This window comes from Hetaerina americana, unplaced genomic scaffold (assembly GCF_022747635.1).
Source record: "Hetaerina americana unplaced genomic scaffold, ioHetAmer1.1.p SCAF_3, whole genome shotgun sequence".
Classification (NCBI taxonomy): Eukaryota; Metazoa; Arthropoda; class Insecta; order Odonata; family Calopterygidae; genus Hetaerina; species Hetaerina americana.
Genome location: NW_027286874.1, coordinates 12,146,836 through 12,174,810, shown reverse-complemented (window position 1 = coordinate 12,174,810; position 27,975 = coordinate 12,146,836). Strand labels below are relative to the sequence as shown.

The 27,975-nt window shown below is 36.3% G+C and overlaps 3 protein-coding genes across 3 annotated transcripts in view; 2 read left to right on the top strand and 1 right to left on the bottom strand.

Moving 5' to 3' along the window:
• Positions 1 to 6,831, top strand: part of alpha-Catr (alpha-catenin related) — a 160,292-nt gene extending 153,461 nt beyond the window's left edge. The window contains exon 15 of the mRNA XM_071588451.1: positions 441 to 6,831. Within this exon, the coding sequence (XP_071444552.1) occupies positions 441 to 590 (150 nt within the window). The 3' untranslated portion in view covers positions 591 to 6,831. The remainder of the gene's footprint in view (positions 1 to 440) is intronic.
• A 1,297-nt stretch (positions 6,832 to 8,128) lies between these two features.
• Positions 8,129 to 16,796, bottom strand: Ppcdc (phosphopantothenoylcysteine decarboxylase). Its single transcript, XM_071587699.1, has 3 exons — positions 15,969 to 16,796; positions 12,907 to 13,142; positions 8,129 to 8,703 (listed from the first exon to the last, which is right to left on the bottom strand). The coding sequence occupies exons 1-3, from the start codon at positions 16,180 to 16,182 to the stop codon at positions 8,443 to 8,445; spliced, it is 711 nt and encodes a 236-aa protein (XP_071443800.1). The 5' UTR covers positions 16,183 to 16,796; the 3' UTR covers positions 8,129 to 8,442.
• Positions 16,797 to 16,979: 183 nt separating this feature from the next.
• The window catches only part of Grip163 (gamma-tubulin complex component 6), a 28,470-nt gene continuing 17,474 nt past the window's right edge, over positions 16,980 to 27,975 (top strand). The window contains exons 1-6 of the mRNA XM_071588268.1: positions 16,980 to 17,345; positions 17,428 to 17,642; positions 17,739 to 17,929; positions 18,010 to 18,124; positions 19,832 to 20,188; positions 26,839 to 27,009. Of these exons, the coding sequence (XP_071444369.1) occupies positions 17,192 to 17,345; positions 17,428 to 17,642; positions 17,739 to 17,929; positions 18,010 to 18,124; positions 19,832 to 20,188; positions 26,839 to 27,009 (1,203 nt within the window). The 5' untranslated portion in view covers positions 16,980 to 17,191. The remainder of the gene's footprint in view (positions 17,346 to 17,427; positions 17,643 to 17,738; positions 17,930 to 18,009; positions 18,125 to 19,831; positions 20,189 to 26,838; positions 27,010 to 27,975) is intronic.

Sequence of the window (27,975 nt, the reverse complement as noted above, 5' to 3'; positions counted from 1 at the left end):
TTTCTTTCAACAAAAAGGCATGCTGCTCCAGTGGCTTAGATCATAAATATCTCCATGTAATTATGACCCTTGCTACTTTTCTTCAAATTCACTAAACAAATAAAACATTGAGGCCAGAAGGTCAACCTATACTCTGTTGGAAAGGAATAAAAAAGTGACTACTACCTCCTTGACTTTAACAGACTAAAATAATCAGTTTCCATGAATTTTAAGCTTTGAAATCACTTCAAATATTTGCCAAAATTGATTTTTCTGAAGACCAATGGTAGAATGATTATGCCATGGGATGTACTACAGCCATGTGTCTGGGAATTTATCTAAGGTTTTTTCCAATTCACTATGCATTTAGAAAACTTGTTTCAGTATACCACCTAATTGAAAGTTAACTTTTGTTTAATGGCAATTTTTGTTTGATGTCTCACTCTATGAATTTCTTACAGTACAACTTGGACTTCCGTGGGCTGTCCTCTCGAGGCGGGTGCGGGCCTTCCTACGGGGGGGCCGGGGGCGGTGACGATGATGGATCGGGTGGTGGAGGAGGGGAGGGGGGGAAACTGGGGACCGCCTCTGGCTCAGACCCGTCCATATGACAGTTTGGAATGGCCCGGAGGGCCAAGGGGGATGCACGGCGCACACGCGTCTCCTTCTTGCTCTTCTAAAGGGCCACTCCCCCCACACTCCCTCCCTTTCACCACCACATTCTCTTTCATTCCCATTCCCACAAACACACAATCTCACTCTCTCACCACTCCCTCTTACAAACCTCAACAAGACCCCTTATCCCCTTCCAAATGCAGCCTGGCAGTCTTGCCCTATTGCATTGTACTTGATTTTGTCTTTCTTTCAACAATAAGGTACCCTGCATTCTAGCATGTGCTTACAATGGGATATGCATTTTAACAAAAGTTCAGGTTACATGTTCAAAGAAAAAAAATGACTTTAATATGGTCACCGGATGAAAAACCTACTGTTCAAATGTGAAGATTTGAACTTTATTCAAAAGTTTGACTCTGCAGTTATTGCATGTTAGCTTTCCTAATGAAATAAGGTCATAACAGCTAATTGAAGTTATTGAAATGATTTCTTCACTTATATGTTTACAAGACCCATCACGAATTTTCACATATCCAATTGGTGTTCAACTAGCAGTTCTCTCTTTCTCAAAAAATCATTTTAAATAGAGGAGGGGTAACTGATTGCAAATTACAGGTTTCATGATAAATTTAATGATGTGTTCATAAGTGTCTTTAAATATTGAGGAATTAGATATCAAACATATAAATCAATGCTACAACCTTCTAATACATATCTAATTTCATAATTATCCATTGAGAGAACACCATGCTCAATCATCAATTCTTTCCTTTTATTCAATTATCCGTAGAAAGTGATGAAATTCCATTTTGTAAACATTTATATATACTATCTATGTATTGAATTTATAACTGGAAAGGAAAGACCAATTATAAGTAAAATAAATTTGTTTAAGAGTAAAAATACTATTTCACCGGGTTAACTTGATGACATAAGATTCATTTTTTAGAAGTGAAATTTACTCTGATCAGTTGCATTCTGGGTATAAAAATCATGTATTCTTGTAATTATAATGGCCATGGTTAGTCTTGGATTTTGGGGTTTAGTACCATGGCACAAAATTCAGTTTGGTTATTAAGGTTTGGACAGACAAGGTATCATAAATTTCAACTCTTACACAATTAAAACAAGAAACCTTGCTTAATTCTCTATTTTTTTGTTAATAAACATTAATATCAATATAATACCGTCGTAATGTATTTATAGCTAGTTAATAATGAAAAACTATTTTTTTCAAATTTGAGACTCAATATTACCGAGTCTTCATTTAATATTCCAGGGCACAGGGATGGAAACGGTGCACAATATGTTGACTGGCTCCACTTTTGAATGAACATTTTGCCGGAGGACATGTTTCCATATGACTTTTTTAACATCATGCTTACCTCTAGTTACTAAATAATTCAACAAAATTTACCTTATCTACAGATGTAGATATAATTTTTCATCACCAAATTACTCTTAGGTATTTGGTACAATCCTGCTATCCTAAATATCAAGGAAGTCAAACATTTTGATTCATCCAGAGTTATTTTACTAACAGAGTTGTCCCAATTTCAGGATTGAGAGCACATGAATTATTCTTCAACAACAGAATTTCTACATTTTAATGCTACTGTTAGTAGTTTATAACAATAGAGAAAATATGTGAAATTATGAATCATAAATTAATCAACAATAATTGGAATCTCCTCATGGAGCTAAAATTCACTTCTCATTCAAGGACATTGCCACATTATAATTCTAAAATATCAAATTTCTGCTTGACACATCACTCAATTCCATGCTTTTAACATATTTTCTCAAAATACATTTATCATAAAAAATATTTTCCACCTTTTTCTGACACGAAAAGTCCATTTTAGCTGATTATTAGTATAAGTGTGGAGGATATGATATTTCAACCTTATGTTGCCTATTTTCATGCTGAATGCATTATGAATATCAGGGTGCTTGCTTACCACCTGTTCTCATTGTACAATAGTTACATTCTGATCTAACTTTAACTCACTTGAGATAATAATGCACATAACAGCAACGGTAAAATGGCACCACAAAATCCTATTTCCACATCTGTTATTGAATAACAATTACAATTTGGCAATAAATTAACTGATCAAATTCCTCCACATTTTAAACCTACTTACTGTGTTATTCTCACATAAATACCTATTATGAATATTAATTAATATGTTTTGAAATCAATTAGCATATTTTATTTTCCAGTCCATTTCACCAAAGAAATCAAGCAGTGTAATGAAACAAGTTCCACCTGCAACATATGTACCCACCACTATGATTGCCAGGCTGTCTCCATTATATATTATTTAGTATCAATTTTTAGTTTCAGCCACCAGATGCTGTCATAATTCAGATGCAGAAATAACATTTGTGATCTATTAAAAACTGAAGATCAAAAATAATGATCTCATTAAGTACTATCGCTTGAACTACCAGTTTAATTACAGAAGATAAAGTAACCATTTCAATAAGGAAGTTCCTAAAAGAGTCAGTTCAATAATTAATGCATCCATAAGTGGCCTTGAGAAAATGAGGTATTTTTTGCTAATGACAAAACTATCTTGAAATGTCAGGTGCATTCAAAATAAGAAGCTTATCTGGTGGCAAAACTTCTATTCCTTACCATACTTCTTTTACCTAAAATGTCCATCCTCATGCCAAAAATACTGATCTCATCAATTTTCTAGATCATGGACTTCATTGTGTCCTTGGAGCAATAAGGAGATGCATCATCTCAAACGGAAGGGCAACTAGTACAAAATGGAGGAAGCAGCTTTATAAGAAGAACTCGATCAAATAGATGAACTCAATAACTATTTCAGCATACGGTAATTGTTCAACCCTATCAGAATTCTTGGTTCCCTGAATAACCCAAGAAAACTCTAGAAATGACTGAACAGTTACTTTGAAATGCTGTTTGATAATGAAGATCCAAAAAATGTGATGAATCCCACCAATGCATCTGTTTATATCAGTTAGTTGTCTGAACAAATTTGCAATTATCTTATAATGTGCATCACAATAACCTGTGATTGACTCAAGGGATAGTTTTAACAAACAATATTTCAATATTAAGTATCGAAATGCAAAATTGATGCCTTTCATAAATAAGTGTGGTCAGTTTGCTATGCATCACAGTCTGGTATGCATATTGATATATTCACCAGTCTACTCGTCATGGATTTAATAACTATTTTTGCTTTACAAGAGGAGCGATTGATCTCACTTCATTGTGCATCAACAGATTTTGTGAAGCAAAGACACTGTTTTAAACAAAAACAATGGTGCAGCAAAAAGATGAGAACTTTTAGAAACTCATGTTGTGTACGAAAGTCTCACAGATCAAGAATTCATGAAGAAGAAATCAGTCTTCCAGAATATGCATTATAATCTGGCTAAACAAATATTTTTGGTGGAAAAGAGTATGTTAGAATAGCATTAGGATAGAATAACTTTGAAAAATGATTCATTTTACACATTAAAAAGAGGGAACAGGGTACATAGTAGATTTTGATCACATTTGGTGCATACCCTGAGTGCTTATTGTGTGTGGCAGCCTATGTGGAAGCTGCACTGACACTATCCCATTCTTTGAAGTCGTGGACAGAAGTGATTTTTTTAGATTCATTGACACCAACAGTGCTCATATTTCCATTGACATATCTCTCAACATCCTTATCAATATGTGCTTCCATACCCATACATACACATGCTGGCTCGCCAAGTAATGCATTCCACATGAGACTGTAAGACAGATCCCCAAAAGGTTTTCATTAGTTTCCTAGCATACATGTGTCCTCTTAATTTCACTCATGTGTTGATTATGCATGATCCTAAAATCACATTAGGACTTAATTGCACTTGAGACACAAGTAGCATTTTGTTCGATTGAGACACATATGTTTAAGCCTTTTTGGGGGTCACCCAGTCTGACTGCAATGTTGAATGCATAATTTTTTTGAATGGGTAAAACTCATAACTCAGGTACCGGTGAGGAAGAGGAAGTGCACCATGCCTTTACCAAATGCTGTTGTTTAAAATGAAGTATTGTTACTGTTTTAATAAGCAAACTCATGTGAAATTAATTTCTTGTACAATTTTAGTTGGTAATATTGAAGCTGGGAGTGTCAATTTCTGATGTTGTAAAAAAAAGAAGTGGGGCCATGATGGAAGAAATCTTCCTCTATTTTGGGTTTATTCATGGCCTGATGGCCATATTTTTGTGGTGGACCTCCTGTCATTATGTTTTCTAGTCAATATTCAACCAGGTTTAATTTGGGATTAACTGACCATGTAAAAGCAGCTAGAAGACCTGAAATACTGTGTTCATTACTTTCCAAGAGTTTTGTGTATGTTTGACCTTTAGCATCTAGAAGTTAATTTAAAAAGCAAACTCAATGTTTGCAGAAACGTTCCATTTCCAAATATAACTGTCTTCATTCCACAAATTAGGTATGTTTATTATGAACATTACCTATTTTCAATATAAATATTCTGCATTCATACTACCTTCATCAATATTTACATTAATGGAAATAAACTTTCTGTGTGCACAAAATTCTAGTTATCACTTTAATATTGTACCAGAGAAAGGCAAAAGGGCAGATGTCAATCTCAGAATAGAAATAATGAAATTTGGACTTTCTACTCGTTTTGTTTTACATAGTGGCAACTCATTTTGTTAAATGAGCATAATGTAATAGAATTTCTGAGGAGTTAGTGTTATTTTAAATATAAAAATTGTAAAATTTATAAAGTGTTGTGGAATTTAGGGAATGGTTCATTATTTTGTAATTACTAATTGGTAGATGATAAATAAAATTTAGTAGATGTACTCTGCCACATTCATGGCAAACAGTCTTAAAAATTCTAAATATTCATTGTCTCTAAGAAACATTAGATGCAGTACTCTTATGGCATGGCTCAGAGGCATTGACATCTAATTCATGTAGCAATCAATAAGAGTTAACTTTCAATAACTTTTTCATCCAACAACTAGATCATTGGAATAGAAACCAACGGAGACTGGCTACTTTTATGGTTGGCAAACATTTATTCTCTTATATAAGTTCCTAGGACCAAATGTGGTCGACAGTAATTTTTCACTGGTTCTTCTCGGGAATCAGTTTGCACTAATTCCGAGGTTCTATTGAACATGGCCTAAGTCAATATTTATGGTACAACTCAAGAACATCATACTACCCAACACAAATGGATCATGTAATTTAAATGAATAAAGACTCTCATGGGGAGTATATATCATTGCACTCAACAGTCAACATTGAAAGAATCAAGTGTCTTTGAATTTTGATCAGGTGCTATTTTTGTGCCTTTGATAGGCATTGGAAGAAGGTGAAGAATTATCATTGTTGTCATAAAATTGCTGTAAATTTTTGATGTTTTATGATGTATTGTGCATTCATGCCATTTTAGATCATAGGGGATGGATCAAAGAGCCATTATTTCAATAAGTCCTACCACATAAATGCCTGTTTATAATTTATGAAATTGCCTCTCTCAACTTGCTAAGAAGTGTAATTAATTACTCTTGTAATTGGTAATTTAAATCTTTAATATTTCATCTTCGAAAAAAATGTTATCAAGCTGAATTGGATTTTATACTTGATTTTCTGATGTTTCTCTATGAAACAACAGATATCCAACCTTCTGTCTGGTTTAAATACCAAGAAAAACATTCCTAGTGCTACCTGTATTTTTTTGCCCTTTGTCAGACAGAAAAAAATCTGATCTAATTCACTCCTGTTTCACATTTGAATCCATATTAAATGTAGACAATGACATTTGCTCTTTTAGCACTCGGGTACAAGTGTCCATAAGTTTTTAGATGTTTTTTAATTAATCAACATTCTATAATGCTAACTAAATAAAAGCATTAGACCAGCTTCTTTACATAGATGCTCTGGTGTGTTTTGCTGAATTTCTCAGCAAATTTATTTCATATATCTTTTCATTGAAGGGTTACTACAAAATGTGGAATTTTCTAACACATTTTATGAAATCTTCATTTTTATTGCCTGTAAATCCCAAATTGCTGCAAACTGGTTGTTTCTCAATTGGTTGTCTTGCTTTGACAAAGCATTGATGAAAAATGTACATTATATCAAATTATATTGCCACTGCACTAATGTAAAGATATAATTGGTTAATATTATATTGATACCCTTATTAGGGTAAAAATAAATGTTTCCTTTTGTATGAGTTGGAAAGTTACTTGGTTTGGCTAAGACACTTCCCTATATTTGTTTTGGAAATATGAGGCAGCATGGTTGAATGAAATCACTATTCATAGTTACATTATTTCCTTTGATCACATTGGCCCGACAAAACCAATCGCTATGATCAAGGTTGACATTGGGGAAGGGTAAGATTTAATTTTAGTTTCTACCTCTACCTAAGAATGAAACTTCAGAGTATGTGCTACTCATATATATCTAATAGTAGAAAACCTCGTGTAAACTATATTTTCTGGCTCATAAGACAATTTTCCCCCAAAGAAGTTCACGAAAAATCACACTGCATCTCATATAGTCAAATGTCATATAGTCATCAGTTTCCACTCATGGACCTCTTAAATTTACTGTTTTCAGAGACTTAGAGCCAGGAAATTGGACTCTGGTATTCTCCCCGACAAAACTCTCTCCCAGATTTCAGAGTACATGGTATTGTATAAAATATCTCTCCTAATCTACCTGCCTTTCCACACTGGTTTTCCACATGTCCCTTTTTCTAACCTCTTTCCCTCATCACTTCTCCCTGCAAAAACTTATCAAAAGCCCTGGGTTAAACTGAATGGAGGTTTTACCTACCAGGAATCCTTTCTTCAATCAAAGTATGATGAAAGCAAGGAATTGCAAATCTTGCACTCAAACGTAAGTGGAAATCAGAAGTCACTTTATAGATTAAGTTCAACTTGAGAGAAAAATAAGTCCTGCAACAATGTCTTGCAATGGCCAATGAATTTGATAGTTCAGTTTTCCAAATGATGGAATCTTCCATGATAGTATCTAGTGTCAAGCAACAAAAAAGAGCAAGCCAGGCTGGAATAACTGGATCAGGATTTACCATTTCAAGTAAAGCAATACTGTAACACTACACACCAACTAACATTATATAGCTCACCTGATCCAATCAAAATCATCTAAGATCTTCACATATGCACCTATAATGTTAACATCTCAATTTCCTTTACATAGTGAATAAAATCGGTGAAACAATTCTCTAAGTGGGCACATAACCATGAAGGAATACGGTACAAAATTCGAGGACAGAAATTAACCTATTATACTTCAGTGGAATTAGCACAATTGTGATACTTTATATTCTAATGCGCCTGCTCATTGATTGAAGTTTTCTTACCTTAGCTGTTGAGGATCATCCCCTATAGAAACAGCCCTGTAACTCACTGCAACAATTTGTGCTCTGCCATGCCATAAGTCTCATTTTGTACATCATTTAGAGGTGGAAAAGACTCATTATTTTGGTGAATTGTTTATTTTGGTAATTCCAATGGGTTCAAATACAAACAATTATTCAAGTTTACATAGATATTCTTTTATATTAGAAAATGCATCTCATGTTATAAAAATATTCCTTCCAACATTGGAAGGCTGTGCTTCAATTTAAAATAATATTGCCTCTTGGATAAATAAATACACATTATGCACCTATGGTATATTTTGACCATCACCAAAATATTGCCCTATTTTTTATAACAAGTACGTTTTCAAAAACTCATTTTAAATATGCAAATTAAATCATGGATTCAACTTCAATATTAAAGTAAAAGAAAATCGCACACCTATAAAATCAATTATTATGCTTCAGTATGTGTAAAATAAGATCAACAATAGTTGTAACCTCAGCCATAGCACCCGTTCCCTCATCCCCACAAGCTAATTTCTTAGAAATAGGAGGCACCAATGTGTGTCCCCATGATACAAGTTTTGATATATGTTCAGCAGTCATTGGATGAGCCCACATTTTGGTGTTCATTGCCGGGCAGAAGACCAAAGGTTTTCCAACATCCCAGGCACGGAAGGTACATGTTAGAAGGTTGTCACACAGTCCCTGTTCAATAAAAATGAAAAAAATAAACCCATAAATATTCAATTTATAATTAAGGAAAAATGATTTGTTATACTAATGCGGACACTGTATTTTTTGGTCCAAAAATGGGGATGGAACATGAGGATTTTAGTTTGATAACTTAAGAAAAAATGTAAAACCATGTGTATAATAAAATAGCTAAATTAATATGTACACCATAATAAATACTACATTTAACTGCATTAAAAATACTATCCTCCACTTAGATACACAGAGCAGAACTTCAAATTTCATAATTTTGATTTCATAAAGGGTGACATCCTTAGTATTACTCATTACACTGCCTTTGTAAACTTTAGAACGTCTTTCAGCATCATCATAAGTAACAATTTTTCAACATTATTTCTCCTTTTAGCCAGGTATAATTTTCCCAGCATTTCTCCAACTTTTTTAACCCATCCAATAAGGAGAATTTTGGAAGGTCCTCAAAATAGGTATCTCTGTTGGCGATGATCTTCTTGTTCTACATGAATCATTTACCACTGAGCCATTTTTTTAACTTGGGGCCAAATTTGGTGAACACAGTGGATGTTGTGATAATTCAAACTTAAATTTAATGATTTTGAACCATCAAAACTGCGCAGTTGTACACCCGAGCACAATATCCATACCCAAGGTGGAACTCTTTGACTTTTCAGTGGGATGCATCACCCATTCCTCCAGCATTATTATTTTTACTCTTACAAACACATATATCAAATTATTCTCCATAAAATATTTGCAGCTACTTATCCAAGCACTATATTTCATAACCCTCCCCGGACTACAACTTTGACATTGTGAAAGGGCCTGGGCATTCCAATGACCCCTAGAGCTGTGCTGGCGGGAGTAATAATAATTTCTCCTGGTAGGGTCACCCATGCCAGATAGGTCGAAGGTTAGGAGCCAGACGAAAGGTAGTCCATGCAGCGTCTGTTCCTCAGTGAGGTGGCTGCAATGGCGTCGAACCCCAGTGGGGCGGCCAGTAAGTGATGGTGTCACATTAAAAACACTATTGAGGAAGGCAACGGGAAACCACCTCAATTATCATTCTCAAGATAAATATGATGGTCACTACAGACTTTTTGAGTCCTGGCAACTACGAGGCTCGGCTCAATCGGCCGCGTGTCGTGCCCGGCAGCGTGGGAGGCAAGGCTTCCACTGTCGTCATCCCATGAAACCCTTGCAAGGGAAAACTGGCAGCCGCAGGACAGAAGATGCAGGAGAAGAAGACCAAATTAGTTAGAATAGGAACATGGAATGTTATGACAATGATGAGGACAGGGAAATTGGAGAATGTTAAGCGAGAGATGGAAAGGGGAAGTATAGATATTTTAGGTCTCTGCGAGGTGAGATGGAATGATAGCGGGGATCACTGGAGTGATAATTAAAGAATAATATACAGCGGAGGGAACGAGAGCCAACGAGGGGTTGCCATAGTATTAAATAAAGAGGTAGGAAGAAGCATAGTCAACATAGAGTAGATAACGGATAGAATATTACTAGTAGAGATAAAAGCAGAACCGACGAACTTGGTTATTATTCAGGTATACATGCCACCGAGCAACCATAAAGAGGAAGGGGTCGATAGGATAAACGATCAATTAGAGGACATAATCGCATGTGTTCCTGCAGGGAAACATTTGATAGTGATGGGGGATTGGGATGCGACGGTAGGCAAAGGAAGAGATGGGGATGAGGTGGGGGACTACGGTTTAGGCACGAGGAATGACCACAGGGAGAGAGCAGTTGAGTTCTGCAGGAGGCAGTGGTTAGTCATCACCAACACTTGGTTTAGACACCAAAAAAGACGCAGGTATACATGGAAAATGCCACATGACTCAGAAAGGTATCAGCTAGATTATATTCCAGTTAGACACAGGTTTGGGAACAGTGTAATAAATTCGCACAGCTTCCCTGGAGCGGATGCGGACGCTGACCACAATTTAGTTGTTATGAAATGTAGCATTCATTTCAAAAAGATTAGGCAGGGGCGGCAGGTCAGAAAATGGAATGTAGAAGCATTAAATGGATTGAAAAGGAAGGAGTACCAACAGGCTGTAGAGGAAATCATGGAGGATGGTAAAGAGCTGAGTACTATTGAAGAAAAATGAGGAAGTATCAAGAAAGGGTTATCAAAAGCCGCAAAAGACATCATTGGAACCATTAATGCGAAAAGGACTAGGAAACCATGGATCACGGATGAGATGATAACAAAGATGGATGAGATGAGAAAATGGAAGAATGTAAACACAGAGTTAGGCAAAATGAAGTACGAAGAGTTAAACAATAAATTTAGGCGGGCAACAAATAAAGCAAAAGAAGCATGGTGGAAGATGCAGTGTGAGGATATGGAAAGTTTGCAGAGGAAGGGTGAAATTGGTGCGCTGTACAGCAAAGTTAAATCTTTATCAGGAAGTAAAAAAGGAAGATCTATGCTAACAGTTAGAGATAAGGCGGGTAAGATAATAGTTGACACAGGAAAGATCCAAGAGAGATGAAAGGAATATTAGAAGAACTGTATAGTAAGGAACTTAGACCAACAAAGTTAGACATAGAAACGGAACATTACGTAGGGGAAGATAGCTTAGGTCCAGGCATACTCGACGATGAGATAGAAAGGGCATTAAGGGAGATGAAACTAAATAAGGACGTGGGGGTGGATAACATTCCTGCGGAACTACTGAAATGTTTAGGAAAATGTGGGAAGAAGAGGCTATATGGGCTGATTCGTAGTATCTAAGAGGAAGGAATTTGGCTGGAAGACTTTGTGAGATCAGTTTTAGTCCCTATTCCGAAAAAGGTAAAGGCTACATCATGTGAGGACAACAGGCAATAAGTTTGATATCCCATGCAGCTTAAGTGGTTCTAAGGATCATAAACAAAAGGATAGAGAGTAGGGCAAATGATTACTTAGGGAATGATCAGTTTGGGTTTAGGAAGGGGAGAGGCACGCGTGATGCCATAGCAGTAATGAGATTATTAATTGAGAGGAATATACAACACAACCAGGAGGTATTTGCCTGTTTCGTATATTTCGAAAAAGCGTTTGATAGAGTGAATTGGGAAAAACTAATGAGCATATTGCAGAAAATAGGAATAGATTGGAGGGAAAGGAGGCTAATCCGCAACCTGTACATGTCTCAGACTGCTCAGGTGCGAGTGGGGAACGGGGAGTCCGGTTGGGCAGTGTTAGGAAGAGGTGTAAGCCAGGGTTGTCCATTGTCACCCGTGCTGTTCAACCTGCATGTAGAGGAAATGATTAAAGAGGCATGGAATGAACTGGAGGTAGGAATGAAAGTGGGCAGGGAATTCATAAAATCAGTTAGGTTTGCTGATGACCAAGCTTTAGTTTGTCATTCAGCCAAGGGGTTGCCAGCATTACTGAGTGAATTGGAAATTCAGTGCGACAGGTATGGGATGAGAATCAATATTAAGAAAACAAAGGTTATACGATTTTCTAGAAAGAAAAAGGCTAAGCTAAACATTAAAATAGGTGGGCAAAAACTACAGCAGGTAGAACAGTTTACATATCTCGGAAGTGTTTTGGACCAACAAGGTCAAAGTGGTAGGGATGTAAGGAGAAGAATTGCGCTAGGCAAAGAAGCTTTGACAAGGAGGAGGGAGTTGATGACAGGCACGTTGAGTAAGGATGATAAAGAAAGACTCGTGAAAACTTTGATATGGAGCATAGCTATGCACGGTGCAGAAACGTGGTCATTGAAGCACGAGGATAGACGTAGACTGGAGGCTTTTGAAATGTGGGGGTGGAGAAGAATGGAGAAGGTGAAATGGAGAGAGAAGAAAACAAATGAGGAAGTACTTGGTATGGTGGGCAAAGAGAGGGGTTTGTTGGGAGAAATCCTATGGAGGCAGGAAAAGTGGATGAAGGGGGTATTGATGTTTAAGACTGTAATAGAGGGGAGAAGGTTAGGCAAACGAGGAAAGGGAAGGAGCAGGATAGGGTTGTTGGACAGGATGAAAGGAGGAAGAAAGTACTCAGAGATGAAGAGGGACCTGATGTAGAGTAGGATGCTGGATTTTATGTTTTATTAGGAGTCACAAAATATTTATTTAGTAGCTGTGTCCATCAAAAAACCTACCTCAACCGGTAGATTACCTAATAATAATTATAATATATTTCATAAATGTGGAACATCTAGCACATTAAGAAAAACTACTTACATTTGCCAGCTTCCCTAAAGTATTGGCATCAAGTGGTGCAATTACAAATATGTCAGCCCATTTGCACAAATCAATATGCAATACTGGATCTCCAATTTTCTTCCAGCGAGACCATTCACTGTCATCACTCAGAACTTCTAATACATCACAATCACTAGGTTTTTCTTCACCCATATCTTTTTTGGCTTGTTTTTCCTTTTCAGATGAAGCTGCTGAGTCACAACTGTTACTGATTTCTGTAAGAATAATTGTTAAATGCAATTATATCACAATAAAAATATTCTCTTTATATTCATTTTCTAGAAAAATATAATCCTGTAAACAGACGTTAATACTGCTGAACTAATGTAATTTCCTTTAAGATCCTGCCTGCTTGTCCGACAAATAGGTACTACCAATTCTTTATTCATACAACCATTTGTTTCTGGCAAATGAGATGAAATGAACCAATGGACACAAGAGGACAATTTCTGGTGTCATAATCATTTTTATTAATTGAAAAAATACAAATTTTTACATAAAATGCAAGGATAATTAGGAAGACAACAAGATGTATCATTAACTGGTACAAATAAAGAGGGATGTTAGAAAAGTGAATTAAGAAGGTATTAATCATCATGTTACACTCTAACAGATTCATTATTAGCAACGAAAATTGATGGTGAATGGAATAAGTTCCCAGGTGCATATGTAACTACCAACTTAATATTTGGGAACTAAATAAAATCTTGCAGCGATGAGAGGTTTGGCATTGACTAAACTGATGATAACCATGATAATTTAAATTTGGAACTTTAAGTTTAATATTAATTATATGAAGGGCAATCCAAATATTAGTTTGTAGTTAGCATTGTTGCCTAGCAAATTTCTATCATTAACCCTGTTACTGAGTTGTAACAATGATTTGGTCTTAAAGAGCATATACGATTATGCCAAGTGTAAATCCAGAGGTGTGTTTATAATTGTCAAGCATTATTCAGCATTTCAACTATTCACTCATAAAAATTATAGCAAAAGTAATTTATTTTCTAAAGAATTTATCATGCAAGATAGGAAATGATCGACATAGTATTCTAGCCACATAACCAGAGCCAAAACCCAGGTTTAATCACCGGTGATGACGTTGTCCAAATAATCAGGTTCATTTTCAATACCTGTATGATGGTGGTGAAATACATTTTTATTACATGCAAAATGCACATTGTCTAGGGTGCAGTGAAAATACATAATGTTTGACAGCGTTTTCATTAATAGGAACTCAACAAAATCATTTAGTTATTAGATTATGGTTCATGTGTTTAACAGAATTCATTCACTTATTCATGGTATTATGACTATTAACGGAATGTTTTGAACAGCCTCTAACAATAATTTACTTCTGTGTACACAGGAACTTTCTCTTGTTTGCACTACGCTATCTCTTTCTTCCTCTACCACACTTAAATATTATTCTCCCTTCCATCACGGCCTTCAAAATCCCATTATCTTTCAACATTTCCTCCACTCAGTATTTCTGCCTTTCTTGAATTTCCAATAGCAAATTCCTTTCTTTGCCTACTATATTTAAACTTTGCATATGTCTTCCTCTGTATCTAATTTATTATCTCCATTCTTCACCACACCCTCTCAAAAGCCTCCAATTTATGCTCATCCTCTTGCCGCAAAGACCAGGTCTCACATCCATAAAGCACTATGCTCCAGATTAAAGTAGAATCATCAGTAAAATTAGTTCTTTAATTTCACTATAATTTAAAACAATGCTCATCAATGTGACCATGAATGATTTAATTCTTCACAAAATACATTTTCCAAAAATCTTCTGAGGCTTTGAATCCATCTCAATGTAGATTTAATGTTAGTGATGATGAGCAAACACTGAATTGGCATAGGTTTTGACATATTTATTCAGCTGACTGATATAATAAGAGGTGAAGAATGGTATCTCTTGTCACAACCATGCAAATTCTACCTAGAAGACAGTGGACTCATTAATTAATTGTAATAAAAACTCTAGAAGGATAAGCCTTATTCTATACACGGATGAGATCACTGGTTTGTGAAAGTATTAAGTAAAAACTGGTTTCTGTGATATCAATAGTGTTGCCATAATATGACACAGAAGTCAATGTGGTAAACATGGTAGAATTTGATATTTAGGCAACAAGATCACTAGCAATGGAAGATGCAAGAGGTATACAGTAATCATAATAGGGAAGTTGAATAAAGCTATCTATCAGGAGAAATAACTAGTGACGGCCATTAGTACTTACTAGCATAGGCTTAAGAAAGACTTCATTGTTGAAAAAGTTGAAAATAAAATGAATAAACAGAATAATAAATGAAGAAGTACTTCCAAGAGTTTATGTTGGAGACTCACAAGAAGAAGAAGGAAACTAATTGGAAGCGTCCTGAAGCACTATAGTTTATCGAGGACTATTACTGAAGGAAAAATGAAGGGGTAAAATTATAGCGAAGACAAGGGTGAAATATGAGAAGCAGGAAATGAAAATGGTAGCGCAAGGAGCCATGAGTGAATGAAGAGATTGGCACGGATAAGTTTGGAGCAGTAGGTGTAGTTATTAGTATAGGCGACCAACAGCTAAAATAATTTGTGCCATTAGGGATAGGAGGGTAAGTTGGTGGGGGCAGAATGTTCAAGGAATAAGCAAGGGAAACATTATTGTCATTAGCTTCCTCTTAATGAAAGGCATCGCGAGATCCACAACCTAACCAGACTAGGAAACTACAGGTGAGTGACTAATCAATCCAAAATTGATTGATAATTGCCTTAAAAGGCGTTTTTAAGGCAATTGTTTTATGGGTTCACATTGAGTGGTATGCAAGAATGCTAAGCTAGAGAGGTTTACCAAAGGTAATGTAGAGGCCATTGCCTCTGCAACTATTAACTCTGAGGGATTAACTATGCCTGGATCGTACGATTAATTTCAGTTGCATGGCTAGATATATAAATATAACATCTACAATGTAATTAGGGCATATTGTTGCCGCAATCATAGTATACTCGGCAGCATCCACTCAAAAATAAAACTAGTTACACTCACCATCATTTGACGACGCTGAGGATTGACCCCTTGTAAATTTCTTGCCGGGAAAGAGTTGATCTTCATCAAAGAAGTGTTTAGCTCTTTCAGTTGTTATCACTTTTACCCTTACTGCTTCATTTTCCCCTAAGAGAGAGTTAACTAGAACAGGTAATTTAATGGTTGCAACACTACCAGTCACACCGATTAAGACGTTGGCACCATGACTGGCCATTGTCAATTGTATCCTTACTAAAGATACACTTAATGGTTTGACAGCCTTTATTAAGTATTATATAACATGTTCACATTGAAAACTGACAAAAAGTTAACGATGACCTATAACTTTTCAATTTTGGCACACTCACGAACCACGCGCTGCTTGAACGTCAGATATCGATAGCTCGCGGGCTTAATTTGAGTTTTTAACCGCTTATTTTTTACATTAACCTTGGTTTTTATTTTTTATTCATTTTATTACTCTAAAATGAGAACTCAAGTTATATCAAAGAACATTCAAATAAGCTATCGTCTTCGTTAGAAGCTAATATTGCAGAATTGAGCGAACATCGAAAAAATCCAGTTGAGCAACCCTCACATGATACGAAATAGATATTAACAAGATTAACTGATATATTAGTCGGTAAAATATACTAAGTAAATTGAAATCATGGTATCTAACCATTTTTGTATCAAATTGGATCGCTTATATCCATTTCTCGATCGTCTTTAATAGGGCAAGATATTTGCCATCCAGTGTATACTCCTGAAGCTAAAACACACCTATAAGTATCTCCCATTACAAAATAGGATAATCCGTATATATCTCACTATCATCATAACTTTGGCCTGATGAAAAATAAGAGGGTATTTTACGAGTACACAGCTAGCCTTTCAATATCTGTTCCATGTTCAAATCTATAGCGCCAATCGCGCCAAATGTATGCTTGAATCAGTTGACAACAGCACGAAAAACCAAAACAAAATGCGCCGGAGTATGTTCACTTGTCGACGTTGATTTGTAACGCGCTGATTTATATTTGAATTGCATTATATTAACCACAGTTTAATTAATACAATGAAATTTTAGTAGTATGCGTTATCGTGTGTGTTTCTAGTGCTCATATTATATCTGTCGTGGAATATGCTGAGGTGATTTTTGGAGTTTAGATTGTCATTTACGTTTCCAATGCTCCAGCGATTCCAGTGGGAACTTGAGTGGCATCGCATGGCATCTTGTAGCGATGGAAAACCAAAGTGTATTCTCCTTGATTACTCGTCTATGCGAGAAATTTTTAGACAGCAAAGAGCGCAGGACTAGAGTTAGTTCAAGAACGGCGCACTTGAAGAAATTACGTTCTACTTCATACGGAATTCTTCTAAAACCTGTTGACGGTGGTATGTACAATGACATAAGCTCTTCCTTGACATGTTTTTCGGCATTTACACTCAATTAACTATGGTTTCTTTTCGTGAACAGCATCTTCAGTTGATCCTCACGAATCTTTCGTTAATGCCATCTCAGCCCACATTCAGAATGGAATCGAACAGGAACAAATTTACACGGAAGAATTTGATAAATGCATTGAACATCTTTGGTTGGAAACCTCCAGAAAACCCTTCATATCATCTGTTGTTTATTTTTTGTCGAAACTTCATAATGAGAGTCTATCCCTGGACGGCGACTTACAGATGGTATTTTTACATAGTTAAAACTGAAAGTATTGTGCATGTTATTTTTTTGTAATAATATGCTGCTGTTTTCACGATGATCGCTTGGCTTAACCGCAGGATGCCCTCAACAGAGACAGTGGACATTCTGACGTCCGCAATTCACTTCCGAAGAAGTACCACTTGTATCATCCCTCCTTATTCATTCTCCCAAAATTGGAGAATTATGTCGTCAGGGATTCTAAATTCTTGTGCAGTCCTTCCGTACCTGATTTATTACATAATCAAGCAACTGCACATCCACCTATTTGGTAAGTACAAAACTGATGTAATGCTTAAAATAATCCATGTTAAATCCACTTGTTGAATTTCTTCTTATAACCACTCTTAGCCTGCAGTTAAATTTTACCGGAAAGAGAGATGATCCGAAGCGGAAAAGTCTATCCAGCCAAATGAATCCATTTTTGCGTGATGACCAGGATGCTGCTGATGAATATGGGCATCAGGTTAGTGGTGATAATGAAAGGAAGAGATATTTTTGGCCGGCATTATTTATTTTGTGAATAAGAAAACGTATAGTTTTTGTTTTTTTATAATAGAAGTAATGTATTTTGATTTTCCGTATCACCGTCTGGTTTATAAATGCATGGGAACAGTTAGAAGCTCAAGAGCGTAGCTTTATTACTAATTAAATTGACCAAATGTTTACCCTTAGCAAAACTGTTAGGTTCTGTGGGCAGCTTGCTCTGCAGTTTGCCTGAAAGTCACAGGTTAAAATTTTACACAGAGCATGGAAGGTGTACTTCAATATAATGCATTTAGTTGAGGCTGAAATGAATGAATGATTTGAGTTATAACATGACAACCCAAAAACCCATTAATTTCATAAATGGGAAAGGAAAACTGTCTCCCTTATCTTATCACCAACAGATGCACATATTAGGTCTAATTCGCTGTTATGTGAATAATCCAACCTCAAAATAGTGTTTAAATAACAGGGATAATGTTAAGAAATGACTTATTTTTTTATCACTGTGTCCTTGGGTATGACTCTTCAAATGATGTGACATTTCCTCAGCTGTTGGACTGTCTAAAAACAATTATTACCATCTAAAACACCATTCCACTTCTTTTCTTCAAAAAGGTCCCCTATATACTGGCATTCGAATTTATAATCATTTACCAGCAGGCATAAAAGATACCGATCATATCAGATGTTTAAATCTAGGCTTAAATCTTCTTCAATCAAGATTTGTTTTTATGACCTAAATGAATATTTTTCATCAAGGTATAACAAGCGGTAATTTTATTATAATCATTTCTCAAAACATATTTATACATTTTTTGTTTTGTTGTCATTTTATCATTGTAAAATAAAAAGATGAAATAATAATAATAAATAAACTACCATCCAGCTTAGTTTAGCCCATGTAGAGCATTCAGTTGATATTTTTGGTTTTTCAATATTTAAAAATATTCTGAGAAATTCTGCAAATTTAGGTTGATGTGTAAATAATGGTCCAGGCTTGTTATTCATCTTACTATAGTCCTTATTCTTCTAATCAAGGAGAGGTCAGAGCTATTTTGAAGAATTAGGTAGATGGTTGTCAATGTATACTATGTGACATGAGCCATTCTCCCAATGCATGGAGAGTTGCTGCTGCATTTTTTAATATTTTCACAATGATTATATTAAAAAAATGGCAAATATTTATTTAGTAAAGCTTAACCTTTTTTCTATGAAGAATATTGTTCGAATATGTCATAATATCAGACGTAAGTTATACAGTAAGCAATGCTCTTAGAGTTCTCATGCATGAAAATAAGGTTTCATTTCATCAGTGAAGGAATTGTAGGTCTGCCAAAGAGCGGTGTCTGGCAGCCAGAAAATATCAATTTTGTCTTAGATTTTTTAAAATTTGAAGTAACAAGAAAACAATGTAAATAAGTGTAAAATGTTCTTAATTTTGAAAAAGACTCAAGCTGTGAGTAGTAAATAGGTGCTTCATTCATCTGACCACAGATATATATTATTCTTTTACTGTGATTTGTATAACGCTCAACTAAATGCACAGGTGCATAGTGTTTTTAGGGCTGTGATGGTAATTAAATTTCTGCCCTGAATTTTAATCATGTGTGCATACTTACCCTTCTTTCATTTATTTCTTCCATCATTGTTGTTTGGTTTATTAGTGGTGATATTTTAATTCCAGTTTGAGGATGAAGGCTACGTTTCACATGGTGCTACACCCTTGGGCATATCACCTGGTGGATGGTGTGGTATACAGTGGGATGAAGTTGGTGTGTTGGACAAAGTATGTGAGAAGAAAGGTACTCACAGGACTTGGGAGTCTCTTGGAGAAGCCTCACCAGGCCGTGAGCTACCAACATTGATGGAGGCGGGTGCTAAAGCCCTTCACTGTCAACTGAAGATTCAAGAGTGTTTGATCCTCACTATGGAGCCAAGTGTATGGTCACCTCCCAAGAATTCCACTTCATACCTTTCTTTCTTCCAGCAAGTAATGTACCTTCTAATTGGAGTGGAATCTGAGTGCTTCATTTTTAATGAGGTGAGCAAATAGTAATGTTACCTTAAACAGATAGCATTTTCACTAGTTTCTTCAAATGGCCCAACTCAATTCCTGTGTTTGTCACAGCTATATGAGGGTGGTCCCAGAAGTACCCAACCCAACAAAGAAAACAAAAGCATTTAGGAAAAAAATGTATTTATTTTTCAAAATAATCTCCTTTCAGCTCTGTACACTTTTCCCAGCGATGTTCAATAAGTTTGATACCCTTTTTATAATAAGAATTGTCTTGCTCCTCAAAATAGCCATTAACTGCCGACATCACTTTTTCACGGTTGGAAATCTTTGACCACTGAGCCATTTTTTCAAGTTTGCGGGCAGAAAATAATCCAAGGGGGCTAAATATGGTGAATCAGGTGGCAATTGAAACTTTAATTCATGAATTTTGCCACTACAATAATGGATTTGTGAGCTGGTGCACTGCCTTGATGAAAAAACACTTTTTTCTTAGCCAAATGCAGAAGCTTTTGCTTGATTTCTTCGCTCAAACATTGCAATAAGATCGCATAATACTTGCCGTGGATAGTTTTTCATTTTTCAAGATAGTCAATGGAAATAATCCAACACACATCTTAAAAAACCGATGCCATGACCTTGCCTGTAGATGAAACACTCTTTGCCTTCTTTGGAGGCGGTTCTCCCTTTTGAATCCTTTGTCTTGATTGTTCTTTTGTCTCGGGTGTGAAGTAATGGACCCATGTTTCATCCATGGCTAGGAAATGGTGCGGAAATTCTGCTTTGTTGTGCTGTGAAACTTTGCTAAACACTCAATTGAAATATCCTCACGACACTGGTTTTGCTCGAGTGTGAGCAAATGCAATACCCATACAAAAGTGAAGAGTCAGGCGTGATGTTGTGGAATCGAGACATAATAAAAACTTCGTTGCAATTTTCCACAGTTAAAAATTTATTCCGACCATGGTTTCGATACACCGTATCATCATCAGGTGAGGAAAAGTACCAGGGGAAGGAATATATATACCAAGCTACAAGAAGGGGTGGCAGGGGAGGAAAGAGTGGGGGAAGGGGGGGGGGGTTCGTCATGAAGAGAAAGGCAGGAAAAAACGATGGGCTTAGAACACGCAAAAAACATACTGTGCATTGCCGGAACCAACCAACTCCTCATCCAAGAAATTTCTATGCTCCTCAACATATGTGTGGAACAAAATTACTTCCTTTTCAATGGTACATACTATAAGCAAAAAAACGGTCTTGCCATGGGCTCCCCTCTCTCTCCCCTGTTAGCTGAAGTCTTTATGGACTTTTTTGAAGAAAAGCTGTTCGATTCCAACGAAAAACTTATTAAGAACATCGTCTATTGGTGTAGGTATGTGGACGACATACTATGTTGTTGGTCTGGTAGTGAAAGGCAGTTGGGCCAATTTGTGCAGTTCTTAAACAACAGGCATAATTCAATTAATTTCACTATGGAAATGGGAGAGAACCACTCAATAAATTTCTTGGACCTCGGGATTGAAATCAAAGAGAGCCAACATGTCTTTTCCTTCTATAGGAAACCCACTTATACGGACCTAGTGATTCCTTCTGATTCTTGCCATCCTATTTCCCGTAAGTTGGCAAGCTTCCACTGCATGCTTCACAGATTAATCAGCATTCCAATGCCCAAAACTGCCTTTGACCGTGAACTCACCACCATCAAGTTCATTGCAGAGAGGAATAGCTACAAGGGCGACCTCATTGATTCCCTATTTAAGAAAAAACTGAGAAAAACTGCCATCGAGCTCCACACAACCCTTCTGCCATACTCCAATAACCCCACGCGTAAATGGTGTAAAATCCCCTTCTCAAACTCTTTGTCCTATAAAATTGCCAACATTCTACCCAAGGATAAATTCCGTGTTTCATTCTACACCCCTTTATCTATATCCAAATCACTCTGCTCAAACAAAGACAAATTTGACATCGATAAACAGTGTGGTGTTTATGAATTAAAGTGCCAATGTAATGCGACTTATGTGGGGCAGACTGGACGAAATTTCGCCACATGCATCAAGGAACATCGGAAATGTTATACGTTAGGCAACACCACATCCATCTTTGCGACCCACCTCTTGGAGAAGAACCATTCCCCTGACTTTGAATTTAAACCGTTGCACAAATTCCATAAAAGCAAGAAATTGGACGCTCTTGAGAGTTTAGTAATTATCCAACAGAGAAACCAGAAGACAAGAGCTCCTTAATGACATTCAGTTCCTCTCTTGCCCCTCCCCACTTTTGTCCATTAACTTCCCTTAGTGCCCTTTATAACGACACCTTTCCCCCCCCCCTCCTCCCCACGAAGAGTGAGCTGCCTGCACTTCGGGGATCCCATTGGTTTTTCCTGCCTTTCTCTTCATGACGAACCCCCCCACCCCTTCCCCCCCACTCTTTCCTCCCTTGCCACCCCTTCTTGTAGCTTGGTATATATATTCCTTCCCCTTGTACTTTTCCTCACCTGATGATGATACAGTGTATCGAAACCATGGTCGGAATAAAGTTTTAATTGTGGAAAATTACAACGAAGTTTTTATTATGCAATACCCATCTTGCACACAGCATTCTCATGTCCAAATTTTCAGTCAATATCCCATGTACCACACTTTGAAATGCATACTATGTCTACAAGCTCACAGAATTTCAGTCGACGATCATCCAGTATCACTTTTATGGATTTTCTTCACTGTTTCTGTAGTCGTCACATCCTTTGGTTGACTAATGTGTTTGCTTGTCTTGACAGCTTGTACGGCCTGATTTAAACTCTGCTAACCAATATTTTACTGTTGTAAACAAAGGAGCAGACACACCCAGAGTAGAATCCAGTTCAGCTTTTATATTGGTTGGGTTGAGGCCTTTCAAATATAAGTATTGTATCACATAACAATGACCAGTTTTCTCCATTTTCACAAATTCACTGAAAATGTTCACTATTGATGGCTGCCAAACAAATACTAAACAACGTGGCATCTTCAAACTTGAAATATATGCTTTATATAGATTGCTTACTTTCTAATACAGTGATATTTTTCGAACAACTACCGCCATCTCTAGGTTAGGCCGGGTACTTATGGGGCCACCCTCGTATTGCATCCCCTATAAGAGTTTTGAAAACTTACTATGCATCAAAATTACTTAGTATGTATGTTAGTATGGCAGAAAGTTTCAGTTGTGGATGAAGTACAAGGTTATTTTTAAAAAACTATCATTTGTTTTTTTTCAGAATATAATGAACTACATAAAAATTTCAGCCACATCCGGGTTTTTTCACGAAATTTGAAATAAATTATGATTCCCAGAGTAACTAATTACATAAGTGAGGTTTAGGTTAAAAAAAATTTTTTTCAACCTTCTTGGAAAAAAGGTGAAGAAATATAATGGTATCAGAAATAAGTAATTGCTCATTGTGTTAGAGATAACGATAAAATTTAAAATCAATATTTCTACGAAAATATTTTATGGTCCAATAATTTTTTTTCAATTAATGAAGATACAGGGACATTTAAAGTGCTTAATATGGAAATGATATTGACGAGTATTTTTTCTTAATTTAAAAATGAGGTTAAATATAATTAATGCTTCTGAATAAAAAAATGAGACCTTGTCATAATGATTCCGGCCTCGGACTGAGAAAAATAAACTGCTTGACTAAATTTGTTGTCTACTCTTCCCTAAATAATGTATTTCACTGAAACATTAATTATGTACAAAGTTTTAGAAAAAAGCCAGAACCAAACCAAATTGAATGTCAATTATCTTGCTCGTTCCTATTATGATTCTCCTATAATCTTTTCTCTTGAGGGATGGTGCAGTGGCTAACATACTGACTTCCCACCTAGAGGGCCCGGGTTCGAATCTCAGAGGCGGCAGATATTTTTCACTGGCATCCCAATCCCTACTCGAGGTGCTTTGTGGAGAGCACTTTGAGTTAGTACGCCGTCCGTCAGATGGCATGTCAAGCTAGGGACCCCTTGGCGCCTTTCATGTATGCTTTCAAGAGTATGCTCATGCCGACCTCAGGTTCCTCTCCACCCTTCATCCTTTCCTGTCCATCCCTGATGCTGCAAATGACCTCAGCTGTCAGTTGCCTCTCCTTAAAAACTACAAAAAACTACTACTTTTCTCTAGCTTTGTCTTTGTCAGATAAAGATCTCTGCTTATTGAGGGCCTTCCAATTCTAATTTTAAACACTCATTACTTTTCAGAGAAATTGGATGTTCTTTGTTGTTTGATGAAACCTTTCAAGAACGTTTGTGGATTGCATTTGATTTTTCCTAAAATCTGCTTATCATATAATAATTTTCCAGAAACAAGTGGTGTATCATCATGGGTTATCAAGAGTAGGCTTGGCTCCAAGAAGCTCTCTAAGCTATCCTGTTCCTTGGCAGTCTTTCCTCCTTTGTTCCATGGTCTGATTCTTCAATTACCTACTTATTCTCATTCATTGTTCGCTTTCCTTTGTAACACTTGCCATGTTCATTTCCTTCAGTTATGGTCTCAATCATGAGTGCCTGAGTGATCAATTAGGTTCCTTTTTCTTCTTTTGTACTCCTTAGGCTCCTCCCTGCATCATTATTTTAAAGTATGTACTTATTCATTTATTCCTATCTCTTTCCATTTTCTTTTTATAATTTTTGTAGTACCACATTGCTATCTTTTTAGTCCTCTTCTCATATTTGCCTCACAGCCTTTGGAAAGTAAATTTTATAAGTGAATAAATATATACTTATACACACATGAATGGCACCACAATGGGTACAGGTATTGACTCTAGCATATGCTAATCTTTCAATGGGCAAACTCAAACATTCCTTTCTTCAAACCCAAACCCTCAAACCACTCTTGTAGACCCACTACTTTGACAACATCTTTCCCCTTTGGCTCCATTTAAATGAAACTTTATCTTCATTCATTTCCTCTATCAACTCCTCCTCAGTATCTTTCACTTTGTCTGTATCTGACAATCCCAATCTCATCTCAGCATTTTTCCCTATGCCCCACAATATCAGGCTTTCATTCTGCATATTCTTTCCCATTATCCAAAGAAATGAACTCACATCACTTCTATTCCTATATTGCCCGTCTTTCTTATTTAAATGGTCATCAAATTTGTGTAAAATTTTGAAATCTACCAGGCCACTAGCATGCTTCCATCTCATCTTCACTCCTCTCCACACCATGTAATGACCACACTGCAAATGCTGCAATCATTTCTTGCCCACTCTCTGACTCAAGGATCCAAATCCAAAAATCATTCCTTTGCTACTTGCATTTTAGAAAATGTCATCTACCACCTCTCATTTTAATGCTGTCCTGCCTTCTCCGTGAATGAATGCACTCACTACCACCCTTTTCCTCTGTTCGAACAACCACCTTCCCTAATTATCCCACCCTTACTCATATGACTTCTCACTACTTATCATTTGGCAACTGTTTCTCTGTTTTGGTGATCAAAATCCTCCCCAAATCTTTGAGTAGCATAGAGGTGAGAACACTAGATAGCTCACATATTAGTGGTTGAAGCCTTCAAACCTCCCAGGCTTTAATCCCAAGAACAGAATTCTGAGGATGATGGCCTGACTGTCGAAAAATCAAGCATGTACATGTCGATATAGCAGTCAATGTGGTGAAAGAACTTTGCAATTTAGGAAGACAGGATATTACTGAGAAAGCAAGAGGGAGGGAGATATTGTTCCTTTTTATGGGTGGTGACCTAACACCCCCCGCCACACGCTGCTTGCAGGGTATTATGTAGATGTAGATGGGATATTAGGCAGATTATTGCCTGCAAAGATGGCTTTCTAACCAAAGAAAAAACAGCAGAGAGCAAATAGTATCAGTCCAGATATAAGCAAACAGTTCATAAAAACATACATGTATATGTAATTAATATATTTTTCATCCCTGTCAGATCTTTCCTCTGCAAGTATAGCCGTGTCATCCCAAATTGTAGTATTCTTTCCTTATCCTTTCTCAGTGTATTTGTTGCATTCAATCTATTATATCTACTTTCACTGCATCTAGCCACTGCAACTTGCCCTGTCTATGGAGCAAGTGGATGTTATGTATTGTATGTATTATTTCTTTTACATTGGCTTGATGATACCACACTGTCCCCTCTACCGGCTGTCCAAAGCTAAATAGCACATATAATTTTATCATTATAAAATTCAAGGAGACAGAGAAAAAAATAAGTCTTTTGTATCCTCTTCTTTAAAAAGTCTGAGAGCAAGAGTAGCTGCTCAGGTTCTTCTGGTTCTGTTAAATCAAAAGAAACTCTTAACTTTCTTCCAAATACTTCTTGAGGACTCTTTTCAGAGTCTTCTATGAATGGATCATCAGGCTTGTCAGTTTTTTCTCACTCATTTGCTCTATTGTTATTTATATGGGGATGATCATGTCGTTCTTCTGGTGAGCATTTCCAGAAAGTTGGCATTCATCATACATGCCCAAGAACATGAAGAAACAGATTAAAAATAGAATATCCATACTTAAACAAGAAAATGTAACCTTATCACCCATGAAACTCTTATTATAGCTTCATTAGTAAGATCAAAATCACAGGATATGTATTTCTGATGTGAATGAGTTTTAATTGTTATTCTCTGATATTTTTTAAATGTTTTCTTTCGCAATAGAAGTTGAATGCTTTTGAGCTTCTTTCTGGGACATGGATTGAAGGGCTTAGTCATGAAGCTTTGGCCCTCTACTCCCAGGATTTCATTATAATGGGTACCTGCTTCAGGCGTCTAGCAGACTTTTCAGAGCCTCCTACTTGTCCAGATACATCTGAAGGAATTATTCAACAGGTATGAAGTAATTTCTTTAGAAATATTCAGCTATAAATATGAAATAATTTTTTCTAATAATATCAGGCTATCATAATATAATATATATTGAAATGCAATAAATTGTACTTTTGACTTTACAGGTTATTCTTCATTATTCTTAGAAAATGATGCTATATCAGGATTCCGCTGTATTTTGATTTTTGCTCACAAACAAATAACAGATTGAAATATCCATTACACATTTATTTTATTCGCTCATATATTGTTCATATGACTTGTGACTACTTAACAATTCCCTGAGTTTTCACCCATAAATGTCACGATATATAGCCCCATTTACATTGGCCTCCAAAAAGTTGGACCAAGGGCACAATGAGAATTCATTCAATTCAGTAAACATGAAAAACTTGATCATCAATGCTGGTTGGTTTTCCTTTTTGTTAAGTCTTTATTTTCACTTGAGCATTTGTTCCAACATGTAATTAATTAGCATTTTTGAAGTTTGCATCTTGAGCATCTTTCATTGAATTGAATTTTATAATGACTGCCTTTGAAATGTGGGTTTAGAGAAGAATAGAAAATGAGAATTGGATCAATAGGAAAACAAGTGTTGAAGTGCTAGGTAAGGTAGAGTAGGAGAGGGGATTGTTGAAAGGAATCAGGGTGAATGCAGAGCATTTTGTTATGTTCTGTTCTGTTATGTTCATTTTGATTGGCATTCGAATGTTAAAGACTGTGATAGAGGGGATAAATTTAGGCAAGTGAGGTGGGGGGAAGATGAGGATAGACATTTTGGGTGGAATGAAGGGAGGAAAGACTTACGTGGACTTGAAGTAGGGTTTATTTTAGTGTGGAGTGTTAAGTTGTGTCATGTTGAGCAAGGCAGTGTTCAGTCCCTGTCCATCCACAGCCTACCTAAATGGCAGACTATCACATAATAATAATTGAAATTTCTCATATAAATTAACTTTCAAGGTATATACA